The following is an 18,470-nucleotide window of genomic DNA, read 5'->3' as shown; positions in this document are numbered from 1 at the left end:
GCTGCTCAACCCATACCCAGATTGGTTACAAAAATGGCCAAAATAAAAACTGTACTCATTCTGTGTCAGTACAACCAGATTTGATAAAAAAGAAGAGAGACAAAGAATAGCATGTTTGTACCGTGGCGGCCAGGGCAGCAGCCTAGAACCTTTTATTATAAACAAGCATCAGTCAGTCACAGTCTGCAAAATGATGCATGAATGTCTGCCACCCTGGGTTGCCCTGTTGCCTTAGGCCGTAGCCTTCGTTGGCTTTGCAAAAATTAAGCCTAGCTGGTAAAGTCTGTAAAGAGACCAGAACTACATGCACCATTTGAGGACCTTAGGCAACAAAACTGCTTGTCTCTGCCTGATGAAATGTAGAACAAAAATCTCTAAAGAAAGGGTTTGCAAACACCTGCCAACATGAAAAAAAAAAGTCTACAAAAATTCATCAAAACATGAATCTGCCAACAATGCAAGATATCAGCCACTTGAATGGTTCTCAGAGACCTCTCACTGCAGCTCACTTTTCTCTTGCATGATGTCCAGAAAGCAATACATAGAAGGCTGGATGGCTGCTATTTCAGTGTACACAAAGCTGCTGGACAGCTTCTCCTTGGATATCCAAACAACTGGACTGACATAGCAGAAGTGTAGACATTTATCACAATTGGAGAACACAGTAAGGGAGCAGATGTTCCGTACAGACAAGAATGTAGAGTGGGATACAGATGCTGAACGTAGAGCTGTGAGCTCAGAAACGAGATAATGAAAGCCACATTAAGCAGTGAAGTGTGCAAGCTTCTAATAAGTAATCAGTATGCAAAACGGCAATGTTCTGGAGAAGAACAAAAGCTGTTGGAGAACTTTCCCCAAGGTAACCAAATTACACTGTAACAACTTGCAGCCACTTACTACTTCTCAATAAACTCCCCTGTCTGCTCCAGCCAGAGCAATCTTTCTTGTGTACAGATTAAGAGAGCCGTTTAAGGAATAAACTGTATTTATTTGGCCATTTCCAGTGTGCATATACAACATTAGTTATAAGGTAGCACATCACTGCTTATAAAGCTTAGCCCAGCCTGCTGGATGGAGATATAAAAATGTCCGCATATGTTTAATGGATATTTCAATGCTCTTAAATGTTTTAAGGAAATGAAAAAATGCCTGCATATCATCAAATGTTTGTGCTTCCCTTTAATATTAGATGCAGATTATTTTGCGAATGCATACCCAGGTGACAGTTTAAGAAATCTAAACTGTCAGAACAGACACATTATTCTAAAGATTCTAGATTATATATCATATATGACATGCAGATCATTTATGACTTAAAATTTGATACAAACCTTAATAAACAGCTCCTATTTGGCCTCTTAAACATACAAATGAAAGTGTGTTGTTTTTTTGACATCTGTTTGATGAGAGCCAATGACACCCGGTAATACTGTCAGAAATCTGGTCTGTTTCCCAACCTCCTGTGCACAGGAATCACAAGCAATGTTATCAACTCTGCCAAGTTTATGCCTGCCACAGGACAACCCTCATGTTATGGACTGGGTTGGGGTTGAAGGTCTGCTGTAGAACTTACACAGTTCTTGCCTCAGAGAGATAAGGTTGATGATCCACAGATATGTTACAGAATATGAGTGTTGTTACCCTAGGATCAAAATTGCATAAGCTTAAGGTTGGTTTCCATGCCTCTGGACAATAATAACAATATACTGGTCTGTTTCTGAATTAGGACAAAAAAAGCAGTGCTCTTGTCTGTCCATGTGTCTGTCGGAAATCACGATACAGCGCATTGATCTTTCTCTACATTTGGGCAATCATGGCACAACATACAGTCTTTTTCTTTACCTCTTCAAAGTAAGGACATAGGATAATGGTGTTCTGGATCATAAACAAACAGTGCAGTAGTCTATCTCTTTGACTCTTGGTATTAGGAGCACAGTAAATCTTGATTTTCTTCTGGCCATAACAGCACATAGAACAGATTAGTAGTACTGACTTTTTTGACAAAGCAACAGCAATATTTCCCTAGTAATGCGTGCTCATGTGGATATGTGTGCAAACATTTGCAGCATTTAACTAATCACTAGAAGAAAAAAAAGCTCTAGGCTAGGAATGGGCAAACTACGGCCCGCAGGTCACATACAGCCAGTTATTTAATCCGGCCTGTTACACATAATTTATATCAGTTCATACAAACACCCTCCTTCCATCTGATACTGACCTGACCCATCTTTCAAATTGTAAAGCTCCCCTTTGGGCCCTGGGTCAAAAAGTTTACCTGCCCCTGCTCTAGGCAAGGCAGGAAGATTGCGGCTGGCAGAAGGGAACAACAAGGTGCTGTACTTAGATTCTATATAACACCACACCCCTCTGCCTCAGTGTTCCTTTCAAGAGTGCTCAGCCCTGATGCATGCAATGTGCTGGCTCTTAGAGGGAGTTATGCAAGTATTTTATTGCCTTGATGGCTGGATGCGCAGTTCAGATTTGGTTTCTGGGACCCTTACGGGTGTCAGGACTGGATGGAGTACTTCGGAGTTACATGGCCAATCAAGACGGCCAAAGGCCGTGAGGAGGAGGAGGAGGAGAAGTTTAAAAAAAGTCTTGCGTCTGCAATGGAAAAAAAGTATACACTGGTTTTAGTTCAATTTTAACTTTCTGTTGTGTAGCTTGTTGCATTGTGATGACAGCCTATAAAAAAACTTTACTGCATCACATAATGCCTCCAGTTTAATGTACATTATGTAAAAAAAGACAAAACACAATGCTTATCATGGATCAGTACAAGAATTCAATGAATGATACAGCTGAGCAAAGGCATCAGACATCATGAGCAGCTGCTGCAGAAGACATTAGGAAATATTGCACTGGTTAATGAAAATAATTCATATTATCTTTGAGGGTTGTAAATGATGATAAGTGATCCTTTGTTATGAGTATCATATTTGCACAAGAGCTGCCATCATATAGGGAATACATCTGGTAAGAGAAGGATGAAAATGGATGCAAAAGAGTAAAATCATAATGCGGCGTAGGGGAAGGTGGCTTTATTATTATGTTTGCACCGGGGGTGCCACATTCTCTGGTCTCACCTCTGGAGCCAGAACCCTATCACTAAGAAATGTCAGATGTCTTCAAGCAGCACATTAATGTTTCTTCTCACAATATAATCATTGCTTTGTCACTTCTGTGTCACTGCCGCTTGTAATGCAGAAACCTTTCTACAAAATGCTAAACAATTTGTGCGAACAAGTCACAAACCAATCAGCCTATAAAAACTGCACTGTTGTCTTGTTTCTGGGAGCTCTCCGAGGTACTGAAGACCTTTTACAGCATGGACAAAAGTAACGTATGCACTGCTACCTAGAGGCAATTTAGCTGTATTTCCAGAACGCAGAGCTTTATTTCTCAATGAAAAGTCTCCAATGGGGGTTGACGCAGTCCCTTCTAAATACAGAAGAAAGGGCTCAGATAATGGCTCTGCTGCATATCCTGGTGAAATAGCTCACAGACATGTCTTAAAAGTTAGGTTTTGAAAAACAAGTCAAGAAAACAAAAATTGATCTCTCTGTACTGCTGACCAATGTTCCAAGAAATGTGTGTCTTGTGTGCCATTCCCCCAAGGAATATACAGCACCCTTAACACATACAAATCCCTCCATCTGTAAGGAGCATTTAGCAGAGTATAAAGCAGCACAGTGATGGAGAGAGATATTTTCTGTGAAGCATTTACAGACAGAAACAAGAAGAGTGCAGATGGAGGCTATAAATCAAGTGAATATTAAAGTGGGATTGTGTAAAACGCCACAGTTTTTTTCAGAAATGCGGGAAAATAACAGAGCTTAAACTGAAACAGAACAAGTTTTAAGTAAGTAGGTTCAGGTGTCATTTAGAATATCTGTGTCTCTGCAGGGCCCCTGGGATCCTGGGCTACATGAGGGCTCTTCTGTCCAAGATTAAAGGTAAGCTAAGAGAAGTACAGAGGATGCCAGTGCTGAACTCCTTGGTCTTCTGTACATTGAATTGCTGACTAGGAAGTTGGAGAAAAGTCAAAACTTTTAGAATGGGGTTGAATTTACCCACCAGGAATTGATAGGGTTCCTATACTTCTACATTTCAATTAAAGGGGTCATGCGCTATACTATATACCTCTTTTAAATTTAATGAGGACAAACTTAAACAATCCATTCAACTTCTATAAATCAGATAAGCCCTTGTGCTAAATATTTAATAGCAGATCTAAAGGAGAATGTATTATTGGACTGCATTGTACATGTTGAGCTTTAAACGAAATAATAGGTATAAAAAATAGGTATGATTTAACCCTTTTACTGCAGTTTTTTAATTTATATTATTTTGCTGTATCCAGCTTTAGACCAAGGATGTTGGCAGCTCTGAACCCAAAATGCTTATAACGGAGTGCTTTCAAGGATAATGTGGAACAAATAAGAGGGTTCTTCGTGGGTGGTAGCACAGACCATTGGTAGCAAAAAGGCTTATGTGCTAAATTTAGCAACTAACATTTTTAAAATGGTGAGAAAACCAATGGCAGCCTCTATATTCTCTCAGTACAGGTTTCCTTTAAAGCACACTCACCTGTAGTTCCAAATGACAGAGCTCAAATAAGAAGCAGAGACTAAAACATTTCATACTTAGAGCCCTACACCTAAACAATGTTGTACCCTAGTAAATTTTTAGATCAGGTTCCTATTTTTGAACAGTCTGCTGGATAGATGAATCCAGTTGTAACTAAAATCATGATATATATAATAAGGTTTCTAAATGCAAACAAAAGTAGGGGGTTAGTTGTTATAAGGGAAAATGAAAAACGCACAAGAAAAATAATAAGTAAAACACCTTGTTTGTCTTTCTCAAGGCTTCATGTGCATGAAAACAAACAAAAACAAAAATAATAATAACCTCAGCAGCCTGGACAGTGAACATCATATCCATTCCACAACAGCGACAAGGAATATACATCCACATTAGGTGTTGGTTGCACAAAAGATGAAGCACATGAAGGTCCTGGAGTGGCCTAGCCAGTCTCCAGACTGGTTGATATGGATCAAATACTTATTTCACTCATTACAATGCACATCAAGCTCTGACTTTTGAGCACTGGGTTTTTGAGGGTTTTTTTGCTGTTATTCTGTCTCTCACAGGTACAATAAACCAACCATTACTATTATGGACTGGTCATTTCTTTGTCAGAGGGCAAACATACAAAATCAGCTTGGGATCCCTCCCTGTACAAGGCCAGTCATTCTGCATAAAGAAAGAGAGTAGCAGTGACCAGTCATTATTAGAGAAAGCTCCTGCACAAAGGCAAAGTTTAATGCTGGATTATAACACAAATGTAAAAGAAATACACAAAGCATACTAAATCTATACACAGAACTCTTGTATTTAGTTTCTTACCTCAAAGTTAAGACTTAAGGTGTCTATATAATGAAACATCTTAAATAAACTGTGTAGCGATTGGAACCAGTATTATTATTTTTTTTTATTTTTTTTAAGATGTCATTGTGGAAATCAGATAAATGGAAATCTGGCTAAAAGATGACTTTTATATGATATATGATATGTCATTATCACAGTCTAAGGTCATTTAAGGGAAAGCAAATAAGCCTAACTGCATGATTTTGGGATGTGAGAGGTAAACGGAGTACCCAACTCGCGAGGAAACTCGCGCAAACATGGGGAGAACCTGGAAACTCCATACAGATAGGATCCTGGCTGAGATTTGAACCTAGCGCAGTGCTGCACACACAGCTGAAGTTTTCTTAGCAGCCAGCCTGTTCTAACTGTCTGCTTTTCTGTGTTATATGTAGGTAAGCACAAATACAATTTGCACTATTATGGCTGCAATAATGCAGAATTTTGAAATGGTATCATTGGTATGCATACACAATGAGAGAGAACAGTCCATTAAGGGCAATAGAAATGTTACCTAAAGAGCTGCGGAGTGAGAGGTGACATTTTCACAGGGCCATTAAACAAATGGAAAGAAGTCAATCTAAAACCATCTACTCACTTGAGCTACACCGTGACCTTTCCTAAAGCTCATGTGAATATAGCTGAGCACTGACCGTTAAATGATCTTCATCTGTCGGCTGACAAACAGCAACTGAGAGACAATTTCCCTTCCTTTCAGCACGGTAACCTAAAGGGGGTCTTTAATTAGAAAAGTCTTTTTAAAAGCAAAAATAGGTTGGCTTCTTCAGTGAAACAGGCTTGTTTGAAAGCGACGGATAAGCCTGGGGTGTTGACAAAAAAGTTTCCTTCATCTGGCAGCATAAAATGCTGATTTGAAGTCAGGTTCCCTTAATCAGACAACTCAAACTGCTGGGGTTATAGTTATTAGGACAGCAACAACAACAACAACTAAAAGTATGTTTTCATTGTAACAGGTCTGCTTTATCGGAGCGAAGAAACCAAACTTTAATTAGCTCTGAAGAGCACAACTATTTCATGCAACACTTTTTTTTAATTTACTTTTATTTCCTCTCATTTAATAATACAAATTTTAGGAATTTTAGACTGTTTTAAAACTTTTTAAAACTGTTTATTACGGTTATTACTCTTCACACTTGATTTTAAAAAAACTATACCCTATAAAAACCATTGTATATGGATGAAGATTACAAATTGTATAGGAATGGGAAGGCAAATATGTTGTCAGGATAGGAGACTCTTTGAGCACCCCTGTCCTGTACACAGGAAAATATCTGCAGAGATAAGAGGCAGAGATAAGAGACAAAGGGGGTCTGTTTGTCTACTTGACAGCATACTTGTGTAAGAAGGCTTACACGCATTCAATTTTTTGGAAACAATCTATCATGATCAAATGAAGGAACACATGCTGTACACATACCACCATTCTGTTCTAAAAAAAAGGGGGGAGGGGGGGCAAGCAAGCAAGTTCTCCTCCCTTGTCTTGCATAGCGGTCATTCCCAATCCTCGGTTATGGAACTGCTGTGAGAGATCTAATAATGGCAGCGGGCGAATGGTATACACATATCAGATTCCCGCTCCAGGATGAACAGGACCATTCATCTTGGGCAATGATTATCTGAGTTTTGTGTATGTAGCCTGTTTTATTGATTGGATGATATTTTGTTGTTTCCACATCTCCTATGAGGTGCCAGCTAACACTCCAACATGCAGAAAGTCTCAGAAACCTTTATAAATCAAACCAAAAATAATTCAAATCATTAGCTTTGGCTACTAACTGAGCAATACCGTACGGGTAGCCCCCGAGTTAAGAACATCCGACACACGAACGAGGGATTCTCTGCTTGCTCTTGTGCAGAATGAAGGCTTGATAGGAGGAGGGGTGGTTTGCATGACTTGCAGAAGAAATCTTTAGCTAAATACAGCTGGGGTTGTGGGTGATCTTAAGAGCTGAGCTTATCTGTAATATCTTGTAACTCTTTAATAACCAAGACAAACTCTGCACAGCTTGCTCCAGAAGTTAATGAATGTCTAGGCTCCATAAAGTTTTTTTTGCTTTGTTTTAGATTAACTCACAGTGAGGATTTTATACAATAATTGACACCACACTGCCTAATATTATGTTGGGACAAACATCTGTTCTAATTGCATTTATTAAAAAAATATACCTGTTCCGACTTACATATAAATTCAACTTAAGAAAGAACCCACAGTCGGTATCTCGTATGTAACCTGGGGACTACCTGTATACCATAAAGCCAAGATAATTTCTAAAATTCTGGTCGTACCATCAAAATCTTATACTGTTACAACCTTAGCTATTTTCTAAGCTTTCAACAACTAAGGTACCACAGTGATTGGAGCATCATGTTTCTTTTTTTTCCTAATATTAATATCATGATGACTTTTCTTAAGGTTTTTCTTGCTACGATTAACCAACTTTCTTAATTAGAGCTTTAGAAGTATTGTAGCATTCCATATTGCTGCTGTTAGGTCTAAGACCCATAGCTGCAGCTTCCCTTGCTTTTTTGGGAAAACAATAATCTAAAATTATATAACAATCCAAAATCATCTTTGGCTTCTACATAATCCAAAGAAGTTTAAAGGAAACTTTTCTTTTGTTAAAAACGATTTAACATAAAATTGCTTTATAAGCTATTTTGTAATAATGTAATTTTAAAATTACCCGTCAATTTCAATTTGAAGCTGCTGCAAGTTTCAAAAAATAAATGTAATATGGAAGGCAAAGGGGGTCTTTCACAAGGGAGATCATCACCGAAGTTACAAGGAAAGCCAGCAAACCTAGACTACATTTTAGGGTATTTAATACTATGGACTAAATGGACCCAATGGTGTTTAGATCCAACAACAGGTATGGTAAATGATAGATTAGGATATGAAATTAAGGAGCGATGAAATAAGGGGTCATTGTAAATTAAATATTGTATGTGCTATAGGATTAGCCTTATTATCAGCCACTCAGATTGGAGAAGGGGGACGATATGTGAGCTCCAGAAATAAAGCTCTGTACAGACATGCAATTAACCTGCTTATACCTGTGTTGCTGCTCTTTTAATTACCAATCAGAGTGCTGAATGGTGTCACCTTTGTATTCCTCCTCTCTAATGCAAAGTGTTGTCACCTTACAATATTTACTGTTAAGAGTGTGGGAATCAACAGTACAGTATTGTATTGTCTGTGTGGACATTTGCTTGACTGAATAATATATCATTAGATTTAGACCTAGAGACGGAGCGTTGTGGCGTTACTGTTCTATGCCTTGATCCCTGGTGTCTGCTGGGTTAAACCTCACAACAGACAGAAAAAAATAGATAAAAGAGATAACATTTTTTATTCGGTTCTAATGGTGACATGTAATGAAAAATTGCATAGGTGTCATTCTGAACAGATTTCCATTGACACCGATAATTGAAGAGATGGAAGGAATGCAGCTGTATGACAGTAAATGATGTAGGAGAGCTCAGACTGTTGACTGTGGGGTAATTCAGTGTTCTGTGAAGCAGATGATCATATTACCCAGCTTATAAACCCCCACTGACATATAGAAGTACATTTAATAACCCCTGAATATTTTGGTCTATACAATAATTGCTGTTAAATGAAGTGTGATTGATCTGACTACATCTCAGATTCAAAATGACACATTCTACGAATACATTTCTGTATTATTTCAAGTTTTTGACTATGAAAAAAAACAGCAGGGGAAAAGCATAAAGCTGAGATTTGTTCATTGCATCTTCAAAAAAGTTACATTTAAATGTTTTAAGAAACTTTTTCTTTATGATTATTTATTTTTTTGCCAGTACTGATGTATGATAATCTAAAACTTCATAACCTGGGCTTCCTGAGAACAAGGAGTTCACTAACATGCTGATGTCACAATGTTGATTCTGCTGCTGATGGATATTGCCAGCGGCAGAATACATGAGTTCCAGCCATTACTTCCCCTAATGGTTGATGTTCCCTTGTAGGTCGCAATGTAACAGAATCCTGCTAGGGAGTTAAACCACAGAATAGGGTAAAGTGGTCCATTACAAATCCTGTCACTTACGTGATATGGGGCTTTAAAAGTGTCATTAAGGCAATACATGCAGGGCCTTGTATAACCATTTACTCATCTTGGGATAAAACTTTTTTTGTGCAACGGACTTAAAAAGTTACCTTATTTTATGAATTAATGTCACTAAAATGTAATTGATCCGAATCCAACATGGAGGGCTTGCATCTAGATTGACTGGCCTTTTCTTCTACCAAAAAATACAATTATTTTTAATACATTTGTTTAACTTTTTTTGAATTAAGGCTGATAATGTCTGCCTGATTTCCTATCTACATGAATTCTGCAGCAGGGTTCTCCCCAGGCCCTTTTAGCTGGGTGCACCACCCAGCACTTTTCACCACCCACCCGGCTGTTTTTGGGTGGTTACTAAAGAGTTTAGTCACAATACAGGGGCTGCCACCCACCTACAATTTCTTCCCACCCAGCTTAAAAAAAATTCTGTGTTGAGCACTGTGGAGTGTTGGTTGTGATCACTGCACTTCAATGGCTTTCTCATATTAACAATGTTGGACAATGCCTTACACAATAGGCCTGATTTATTAAAGCCCTCCACGAATGGAGAAGATAAGACTATCATAGGAGAACCAGGGTAATCCAGCAATAATAGAATTATCTTTGTAAATGCTGAAAACATTTACCAACTAATAGCAAATGATTTTAAGAAATCAGTTCTAGATTTGTTGGATCACCCAGGTTCTTTCATGATAATCTACCTTCGCCAGTCTTGAAGAGCTTTAATAAACTAGACACAATGTGTCTCAACCTGGGACCTTTGTAAAACAGTGACAATGCAGGAGCACAGCTGACAGACAGTTATCAACTGGCAAAAGAAAATGACAGAAAAAAGAAATTCATAGCAGGAAAACTAAGTATTCTTTAGGTAAAATTGAATTGCTGTAGAACTAAAAATAATACAAACAATGTTCCAAATTACTTTATTGGTTAAAGTTTAAAGAGATTAAAGATTAACGGAGATTAGATCTCCTTAAGGGACAATTGTATGTTTAATATAATTGTTTTATTAAATCTCAAAACCCCTCATTGCAGTACAGACTGCCCTAAAAAGTTTCAGTGGTTTTCACTGAGCAACTCAGCTCAGAACAGCACAACCATTACAACAAACACATTTCATGGGTAAGGCACAGTTTCCCGAAAGGCTAGAAACCGACATGGCCAGCCACAGGAATAAATGAAGCCAAGGTTCAAATGTGCAGTAGGAACAGGCTCATGGTGGGGATGTGTTTGTTGTAAAGGATGAGCAGAATAAGGTTTGCTGAAATCAGAAGGAAAATTAGTATTTTACCATACAGGCTGCATCCTGGAAAGTTGGTGGGGTAATCAAAGGACAAATGAACTAAGTACAGCTACTCAGGGTCCAGTTTAAGGAAGTAATGCAACGCCCTGTTTAAAGCTTACAAAACAAAATCAAGAAAACTTTAAAAAAAAAAAAAAAACTTGTAAGTGATTTTATCTGAGTATCTCTTTTTTTTGCTCACAATTATAAACTTACTTTAGAAGACATGTACTTTTTAAAGACTTACTTGGTTTGCACTTAATGGTGTCTCTCTTCCAGGTCTCAGAAAGTGGGTAGATGCATTCTGCTTTTCACACCATCACTGACTCTCTTCATACTATCATACTAAATAAGCCCCTAAAATATCAAACTATGACTTAGTAACAATTACTAGAATATACATTAAGCTGAGCTCACTGATCTGCTGGAAAGGGAACAATACACTGGGAAGGTGTGTAGGAGATAACCCCTGCATAGAACAAGACAGAACATAGAACAAGAACTACAAGCTGGAAGATACATATACATCAGTGCAATACAGCAACTGCCCACAGAATTACCTTCAGCCAAACCAATCATTTCTTAATGTCTAGCCTATTATATGTGTAGGATCCCTTCTGCAGCTTGTGGTGCTCGCGGCTTATACTTTGAAGCATATTAATAGAGGAAATTCACTTTTCTTCTGATAAAACAAGCTCCTGGCCGTTGAACACGGTACATAAGAGAAACGTACAGATGTTGCTATGTCACACAGATACACGTTTTCAGATAGAACATCTTATAGGAAAACATAGCTATAGGCTAGCTGAGAAATGGGATATTAATGGAGAAGAATTACAAGCATGTAATACATACACCAGAGGATGGATGAGTTTCTGCTCTTGTTGCCTCCACCGGAAAAAATACAGCAAATATTGAAAGAAGCACGGTCACTAACTATCATAAATGTGATAGAGGATAAGGCTCTGATACAGGTTTTGTTTAGGAGGTGTGTGTGTGTGTGTATATATATATATATATATATATATATATATATATATATATATATATATATATATACACACACATACATATACACACACACATATATTATAGTTCTATATCTTTTCCAGAAACATTGTCAGATTATAATCCAGTTTACTCTGCATTTCATAACGTTCTGCTCATTTCAACAAAACAAGATGCTCCAATTCTGGTAAAGAGATAGAATCTAATTTTCATAGCTTTATCCATCAGTTTTTATCTGAATCCATACATTAAAGTCTATGAGGGAGATAGGCAATTCCTGTAAATTATTCACCTGTTTGCTGAACAAATATTGCAAAATGCATTGTAAATTTACCAGCTGCTTTAAAAAAAAGTTTTTTCATTCAAACTATGCATTAACTTGTATGTTCATTTAAGTTATTTCTTCTCTTAATATTACTTTTACTTATTTGTAAGGGACTTTTTTGTCCCAGTCTTTTGGTCAGTAGACACCTTTGTGAATATAAATGTATTAAGTGATTACAATATTCAATATTGTATACACAAAATATTTCTTTATTGTTATCACCATAATGTAATTGAATCAAGTATTGAGATGCCAAGTCCGGTATTAAAAGTAGCTGATGAAAGGATATCACAGGCTTGCCTTTCATATCTGTTGAGGACCCACTTCTGTCCCAAAGCCACGTACAATATCAGTTTATTGCCTTTAATGCCAATTTGTGTAATATGACTCTTTCTGCTCCAATATGAATTAGATTTAACACCACTGAACCCATCCATCATAGTGACTGACAAGTGCACCAACCTATAAATAAATCCTTTTGGTGAAGGATTAAAATACCTTTTAGGTGTTTATTGTGGTCTCTGTGTCTTCCAGGGAAATTCTGGAGACCACCTCCTTCAAAGACTGAAAGAGGGGGCAAAGTACATTTTTCAGCTGTCACCAGAGCTGGAATGGAAGAGAAACCTTCCCATGGGGATGGTGGTCATATCAAAATTGTAGGCAATGGCCCCTGTATTGTGACCCAACCCTTTAGAACCACCCAAAACCAGCCAGGTGGTTACTAAAAAGTGCCAGGTGGTGAGGCTAAAAGGGGCTAGGCAGAATACTGCACTGAAAAAATGTATCTACATTTGGGCTTCAAGGAGGAGAGACTGTACAATGATTTATAGATTATATAAAAAAGGAGAACTAAAGACTTTTCTAAACAATATTTCTGGGTTTCAAAAATGTTTAATATTCCCAATAGATTTCACCACCAACTAAGCATATCCATGAAGAAGTGGTGGTAATGCAATTTCAAACAGAAAAGCAAACTGTGTACATCCTAAAAACTGGAGTAATCAATTAGCAATTTTACCACTAATGTGAATGTTCTTGAGAATGGAGGCAGCTGTTTGAACAAGTCTCTCCCAAACCTTGGAATACCTGGAGTATGTTGTTCCTCAGAAGGATATTGAGTGGTGGCAGCTTTGCAGGAAATTAAATCTTCTATTGAGTCTACACATTTTTTGTTTTATGTATTATGATTTACTTCTCAAGTACAGTGAACTTGCCATTAGAAAAAATAAGTTATAGACATTACCAAGTTTTTAAAAAATGTTTTTGTTATGATATGTAAAGCAATTTGTGCTTAAGTGGATTCAATAACTGAAGACATTTATGCAGACTCATTATAACATTCCCAAATCCAATTTCATTTCACTTTTAAAAAGATATATGTATGTGTAAAGCCCCTAACTACTTACTAAACCAAAGACATACAGCAGATTTATTCTTAACAACCAATGCATCTCTGCAACACTGACCACAGAAAAGTCCTCAGCTATCCTATGGAGGGTATGAGCTGAGTGATGTGGGTCAAATAACATTTCCACCATGTTTCTAAAACCAATTGTTCTTGCAAAATCCCTGTGACCATCATCTCTGAATTCAGCCGGTGGGAGAATCAGATCTAAACATATCACAGTAGGACACAAAAAAGGACATATTGCACACAGTGAAAAATAAATGTCTACACAAGGAGGGGCAGAAGTAGGTAGTAGGTGCAAAGATCTAGTCAATGCACTTTTGAAACTGTAAAGTTTGGTTCCAAAGGTACAATTTATACTTAACACTAAACAATACAATTGTGTAAGAAAATTTGTCTAGTTGTCTTAGATTTAGTTGTGATTTAATGCCTAAACATCTAATCAATTGATAACATCTCCCACTTTAAAGATCCCAGTAACAGTCAAGGACAGGTGATTTTAGAAAGTTTGCTTATTTTTTGGTATTTAGGGTCATTGCATTACTTATAGATAAAAAGACAGCAGTAGCTAATTATATATAATGTATATATATTTTTTTACCTTGAAGGGGAAGAATCTTTACTCCAAACTCTTCTAGATAACTCAGAGATCGTATTAAATCCAGCTCTTCCTGAATAGAGTCGGGACAGTCAGTGATCAGTTGTAGGCAGCTCCTACAAAAACACAATAAATACCACATACATGTATTTATTAGCTCTGTATAAAAATATGTTATTGATATATCAGCCTTGCCTGACAAATCATCATTTCAACTACCAATCCAAAGATGTATGTGGTTTACATTTCTTTAACAGACAGTGGGTAGGACAAGGCAAAGTATTTTTTTATACCCCCTCTAGCCATTTGTGTATCCAAAGGTATCATTCTATATTATACAAGATGGGGTTATTTAGCCAGCTTCTATACATCAGCTCACAGAATGTCTGGCTTTCTTCGTACTAAACAGCCGTAAATCATTTGGTTTCTATACTAAAAGGCTGAGTACAAAAGGCCTGTGTACCTAGTAGGGTTATGGTGACCTGGGACTCCGACCCTTTCTTCCAAAAGGTAGCTGGATATACTATTTGACATTTGTTTAGTGTTTGATGCAAGGGATCCCCAGCAATCCTAGCTTCCCTTGTGCTTGCCAGGAATGAATGATGAGTTACATCATCCCGACCAGGCAATCAAGATGGCAGAAAATCAGGATACAGAAGGCAATATGGAAAAAGATAGTGGTACCTGCGTCAGAATGGGGTCAAGTGAGTATCGATTTATTCGGCTTAACAACAGCTCAAGACATGTGCATGTAAAAAATGTTCATGATTTTAGAAAAACATTACTACTTTTACATGTATCATGCATTTCTTACCGGCAAACACATTTTATTTAAATCATCTTTGCACTCATTACTTCCTTCAACCCTTATTTATGGTGTACAAAAATTTGCCATGAAGAAAAGAACATCTTCCACATCTAATCTCCCAAGCTCATATAAACTACTCCAATCTCAAAATGGTTGCTGGGTTTAAGGTATTTTGTTTTTACTACTTTCATTGCTATTGAACAACCTCTATACTATTTCATGTTGTTCATACTGTAAGCAATGGACCACAATATTTTCAAGTGCTTTGCTTATTGTGACTTGGTTGAATCTAGACAAAGAACTAAGAAAAAAGAAAAACATAAAATCACCCAGTTGTACATGTGGCTATATAGGAACACTAACTAGTCTATCTCCAGGCTGAATTAAGATAGACAGGAATCAAACAAGTAATATTCACAAAACAAGATCTACCAGGATGCTTCTAGAGAAATAAGCTCGGAATATAACAAAAGAAAGAATGCTGAAAACATTTTAGAATCAAATTAAAAGCAGCCTAGAAATAGAGAAACTAACTTCCTCTGTTATGAAAAAAATATCAATGCGGCGTGGCACATATGACCAAGAATCAAATAACGATACAGATGCCTCATCCTGCTCAGCTGCACTTCACACAGCAATGTCTTCTTGATATTTTAATATTGATTTGTTTCCCTGCCTAGGATCGGGAAGCTAGCTTGACTGCTATAATTTTATTAATAATGAAGGAAAGCTTGCACAACACAACACTGACATGTTAAGTTCAGGTTAGAAGATAATTGATGTTGTCTTAAAAGTTAGTAGCTAATTAGGAGCTCCATTATCAAGTCAAATAATCATAATTTGAGTTTTAAATCATTTATTAATTTAAGAGTTTGCTTACTGTTGTTTTGTCACCTCACTCTGTACTTGTGAAAACACCTCCTCAGCTAGCAAACTAAGAGAAAACAAATTAATAGCAGGATTCAGCTATTACTTGCAATGCCAAATTTTTAAAGATCCTGTGAACTGTCTTCATCAAAGTGTCTGGAAGAAGCTCAAGAATAAAAAAGCTTAAAAAAGCTTAAAAAGTTTAAGCTCAAGAATAAAAAAAAACATCTTATTTCTAAAATATATGGCATCAAGAGTGAGGGGAATCAAGAGATATTCCTCCTCCTTCATCCATGCCTGGTTCATACAAGGCCTACAGACAAATAGTCATCATTTTTTGCCAACCTTAGGTCATATTTTATAAAAATATTTATTTGTAAAACAAAGTTTCAATATTAGGTAGAAAACCGCTCTAAAACATTAGTTTAAGAGCATAATTACAAAGAGTGGAATAAAAACAGATTACCATTATTACCATATTATCCTAATATGTTAACATGTGCTTCGTCAAAATGTTACTCCAAATGTGTATGACCACCTACTACAGCGTTTCTTGATCTTTCTACCATGGAGGATCCCTTTAAAACTTTCAGGTCTTCAGGGAATTCTATCTATAAATATTTTATCCACAGCCCAGAGTACATTAGCGTAGTGGTCAGTGTGAAGAATGTGTTATAGATTGCTAGCCAGTGGGAGGAATGTCACCCTTACAGATAGCCCAAAAGATCATCGATGTCCATTAAACTAACCTAAAAGGCACAAATTGCTCAAGGAACCCCTGGAAACCCGAAAGAGAAACCCTGGTTGAGAAACACTTGCCTACTAAATATCAACGTGGAACTGAAAGGGCACTAATGTTTTTGCATTTGATAGGTGAAGTGTTTTTTTGCTCTAGGCAAGATGGGGCAGCTTAATTCTTAATCAGTATTCTTAAAAATAAATAAAATCTTGCAGGTTTAAGGAGGTGGTGAGTTTTTCAAAGGACAAGTTGTGTTAAGTAGCCTATTCATTTGAATTGGCAACCCAACACATCACACACAGCAGTGAGCTGGTAATATGCACTATGGGGCACAATTAAGAATGAATTTCAACCCAGTGGACTAATGAATGTCATGTGTTATGCAATGCTCAAGTGGGAATGAGTACCTAAGAAATGTTATACATAAGGTTCACTGTAAAATTGGCAATATTAGGTAAGAATTTGAAAAATATTAGTTCCTCTACTTCCCAACTATGCACTGCCAGTTGTAATAAAATGGCCTTGGCCTTCCACATGAGCTTCAGACTTTACCTTTTAATACCTTACCACCGCCACCATGTTGTTGCTAAAATTGCTTAAAATATTTTACCTGTTTTGCACCATCCCTCCACCCTTATTAACCTATTTAAAACCTTTGCAAAAAATAATAATTACATTTGAGATTGAAAAAAAAAAAACTAGACATCCTCTCTTTATGCCCTAGTGGTTTGGGGGGGGGGTGTCTTTCCCCATATTCAACATTACTTCCAGAAATCAATTCTTCACCTGGTCGGGTTTAGGTTAAAAACAACAAATTATGGTCACAGTTAAAATACCATTTTTTTCCTTGGGGGAATCTTGGATTTTGAAATATTGGCCTTGGGGAAATCTTGAAAGTTGTAATATTGGCCTACCTCCTAGGATTACCCCTTTAGCTCCTTTGGGTCCCATACTGAAAGCCACTAAGTAATGTCTGGAAAAACTGTAAACTTGCCACTTTTTAAGCCAACCACTCTCAGAAAATCATGGGTACCCATAGACATACTTTAATATGTTATCCCAGGTTTGAAGTTACCATCCCGGAAAACTTGAGGCATCACCCTAATATAACAATTGTTATAATGGGATCCCTAAAACCTTCTCAGCAATTCATAAGGAATTTTTGTTATAGCTGCAGCAACTGTTTCATTATTCACAAGTTTCCGTTATTTACCACGACCATTGCCACTGCACCTTGGACAGTGTACCTCCATCCCTCAATCTTGTAAATTCATTACAAACCTCCCCCTATCCCTAAAAGCTTGCTGTTCTCTAACATTCTGTAGCTCTACATTTACTAAAACTCAGACAAAAAATGTGAATTGAGTGTATCCACTTATTTACTCCTGGAAAAAAAAGCTATACTTTTATTTTAGAGAGGATCAATGTTCTGCAATCATTGGTAATTGCCTAAATCAATATTCCATAGATGGTATTTCATGATAACAAATCTCATCTGTTAACTTTCCTCATTGTTGGAGATAATGTTAATCTACAGGGTGCATGTCCTAAGACCCCGTATTTTGCTCATTGTAAAACTCCAATTTTTTTTTTTTAATTATTGAAAATTATTTTAAAAATTATTTTTAAATTAGCCTCAGTAGCTATAACCCCCAATCCCTGATACTTCATTTTGGTATACCTCTTATATTGCCCAGTAAATTATGGCCACCATAATCCACTTATTAGTCGCAGCTAAACTTACTATTTTAAGATTGGAAAAATCAGCTAGACCAGGGGTCTGCAACCTGTGGCTCCGGAGCCGCATGCGGCTCTTCAGCCTCCTTGTTGTGGCTCCCTTCCGCTGCCGCGGGGAGATCTCTGATGGGGGATCCCCTTCCTCCCAAGACACTG

At 37.2% G+C, this 18,470-nt stretch overlaps 1 protein-coding gene across 1 annotated transcript in view; it reads right to left on the bottom strand.

Annotated features, from left to right (window-relative positions):
• NBAS (NBAS subunit of NRZ tethering complex) overlaps positions 1-18,470 on the bottom strand; it is a 412,001-nt gene that overhangs the window by 224,464 nt on the left and 169,067 nt on the right. The window contains exon 31 of the mRNA XM_072407518.1: positions 14,167-14,279. Coding sequence (XP_072263619.1) covers positions 14,167-14,279 — 113 coding nt within the window. The remainder of the gene's footprint in view (positions 1-14,166; positions 14,280-18,470) is intronic.

This window comes from Pyxicephalus adspersus, chromosome 4 (assembly GCF_032062135.1).
Source record: "Pyxicephalus adspersus chromosome 4, UCB_Pads_2.0, whole genome shotgun sequence".
Taxonomy (NCBI): Eukaryota; Metazoa; Chordata; class Amphibia; order Anura; family Pyxicephalidae; genus Pyxicephalus; species Pyxicephalus adspersus.
This window is presented reverse-complemented; position numbering and strand designations above follow the sequence as displayed.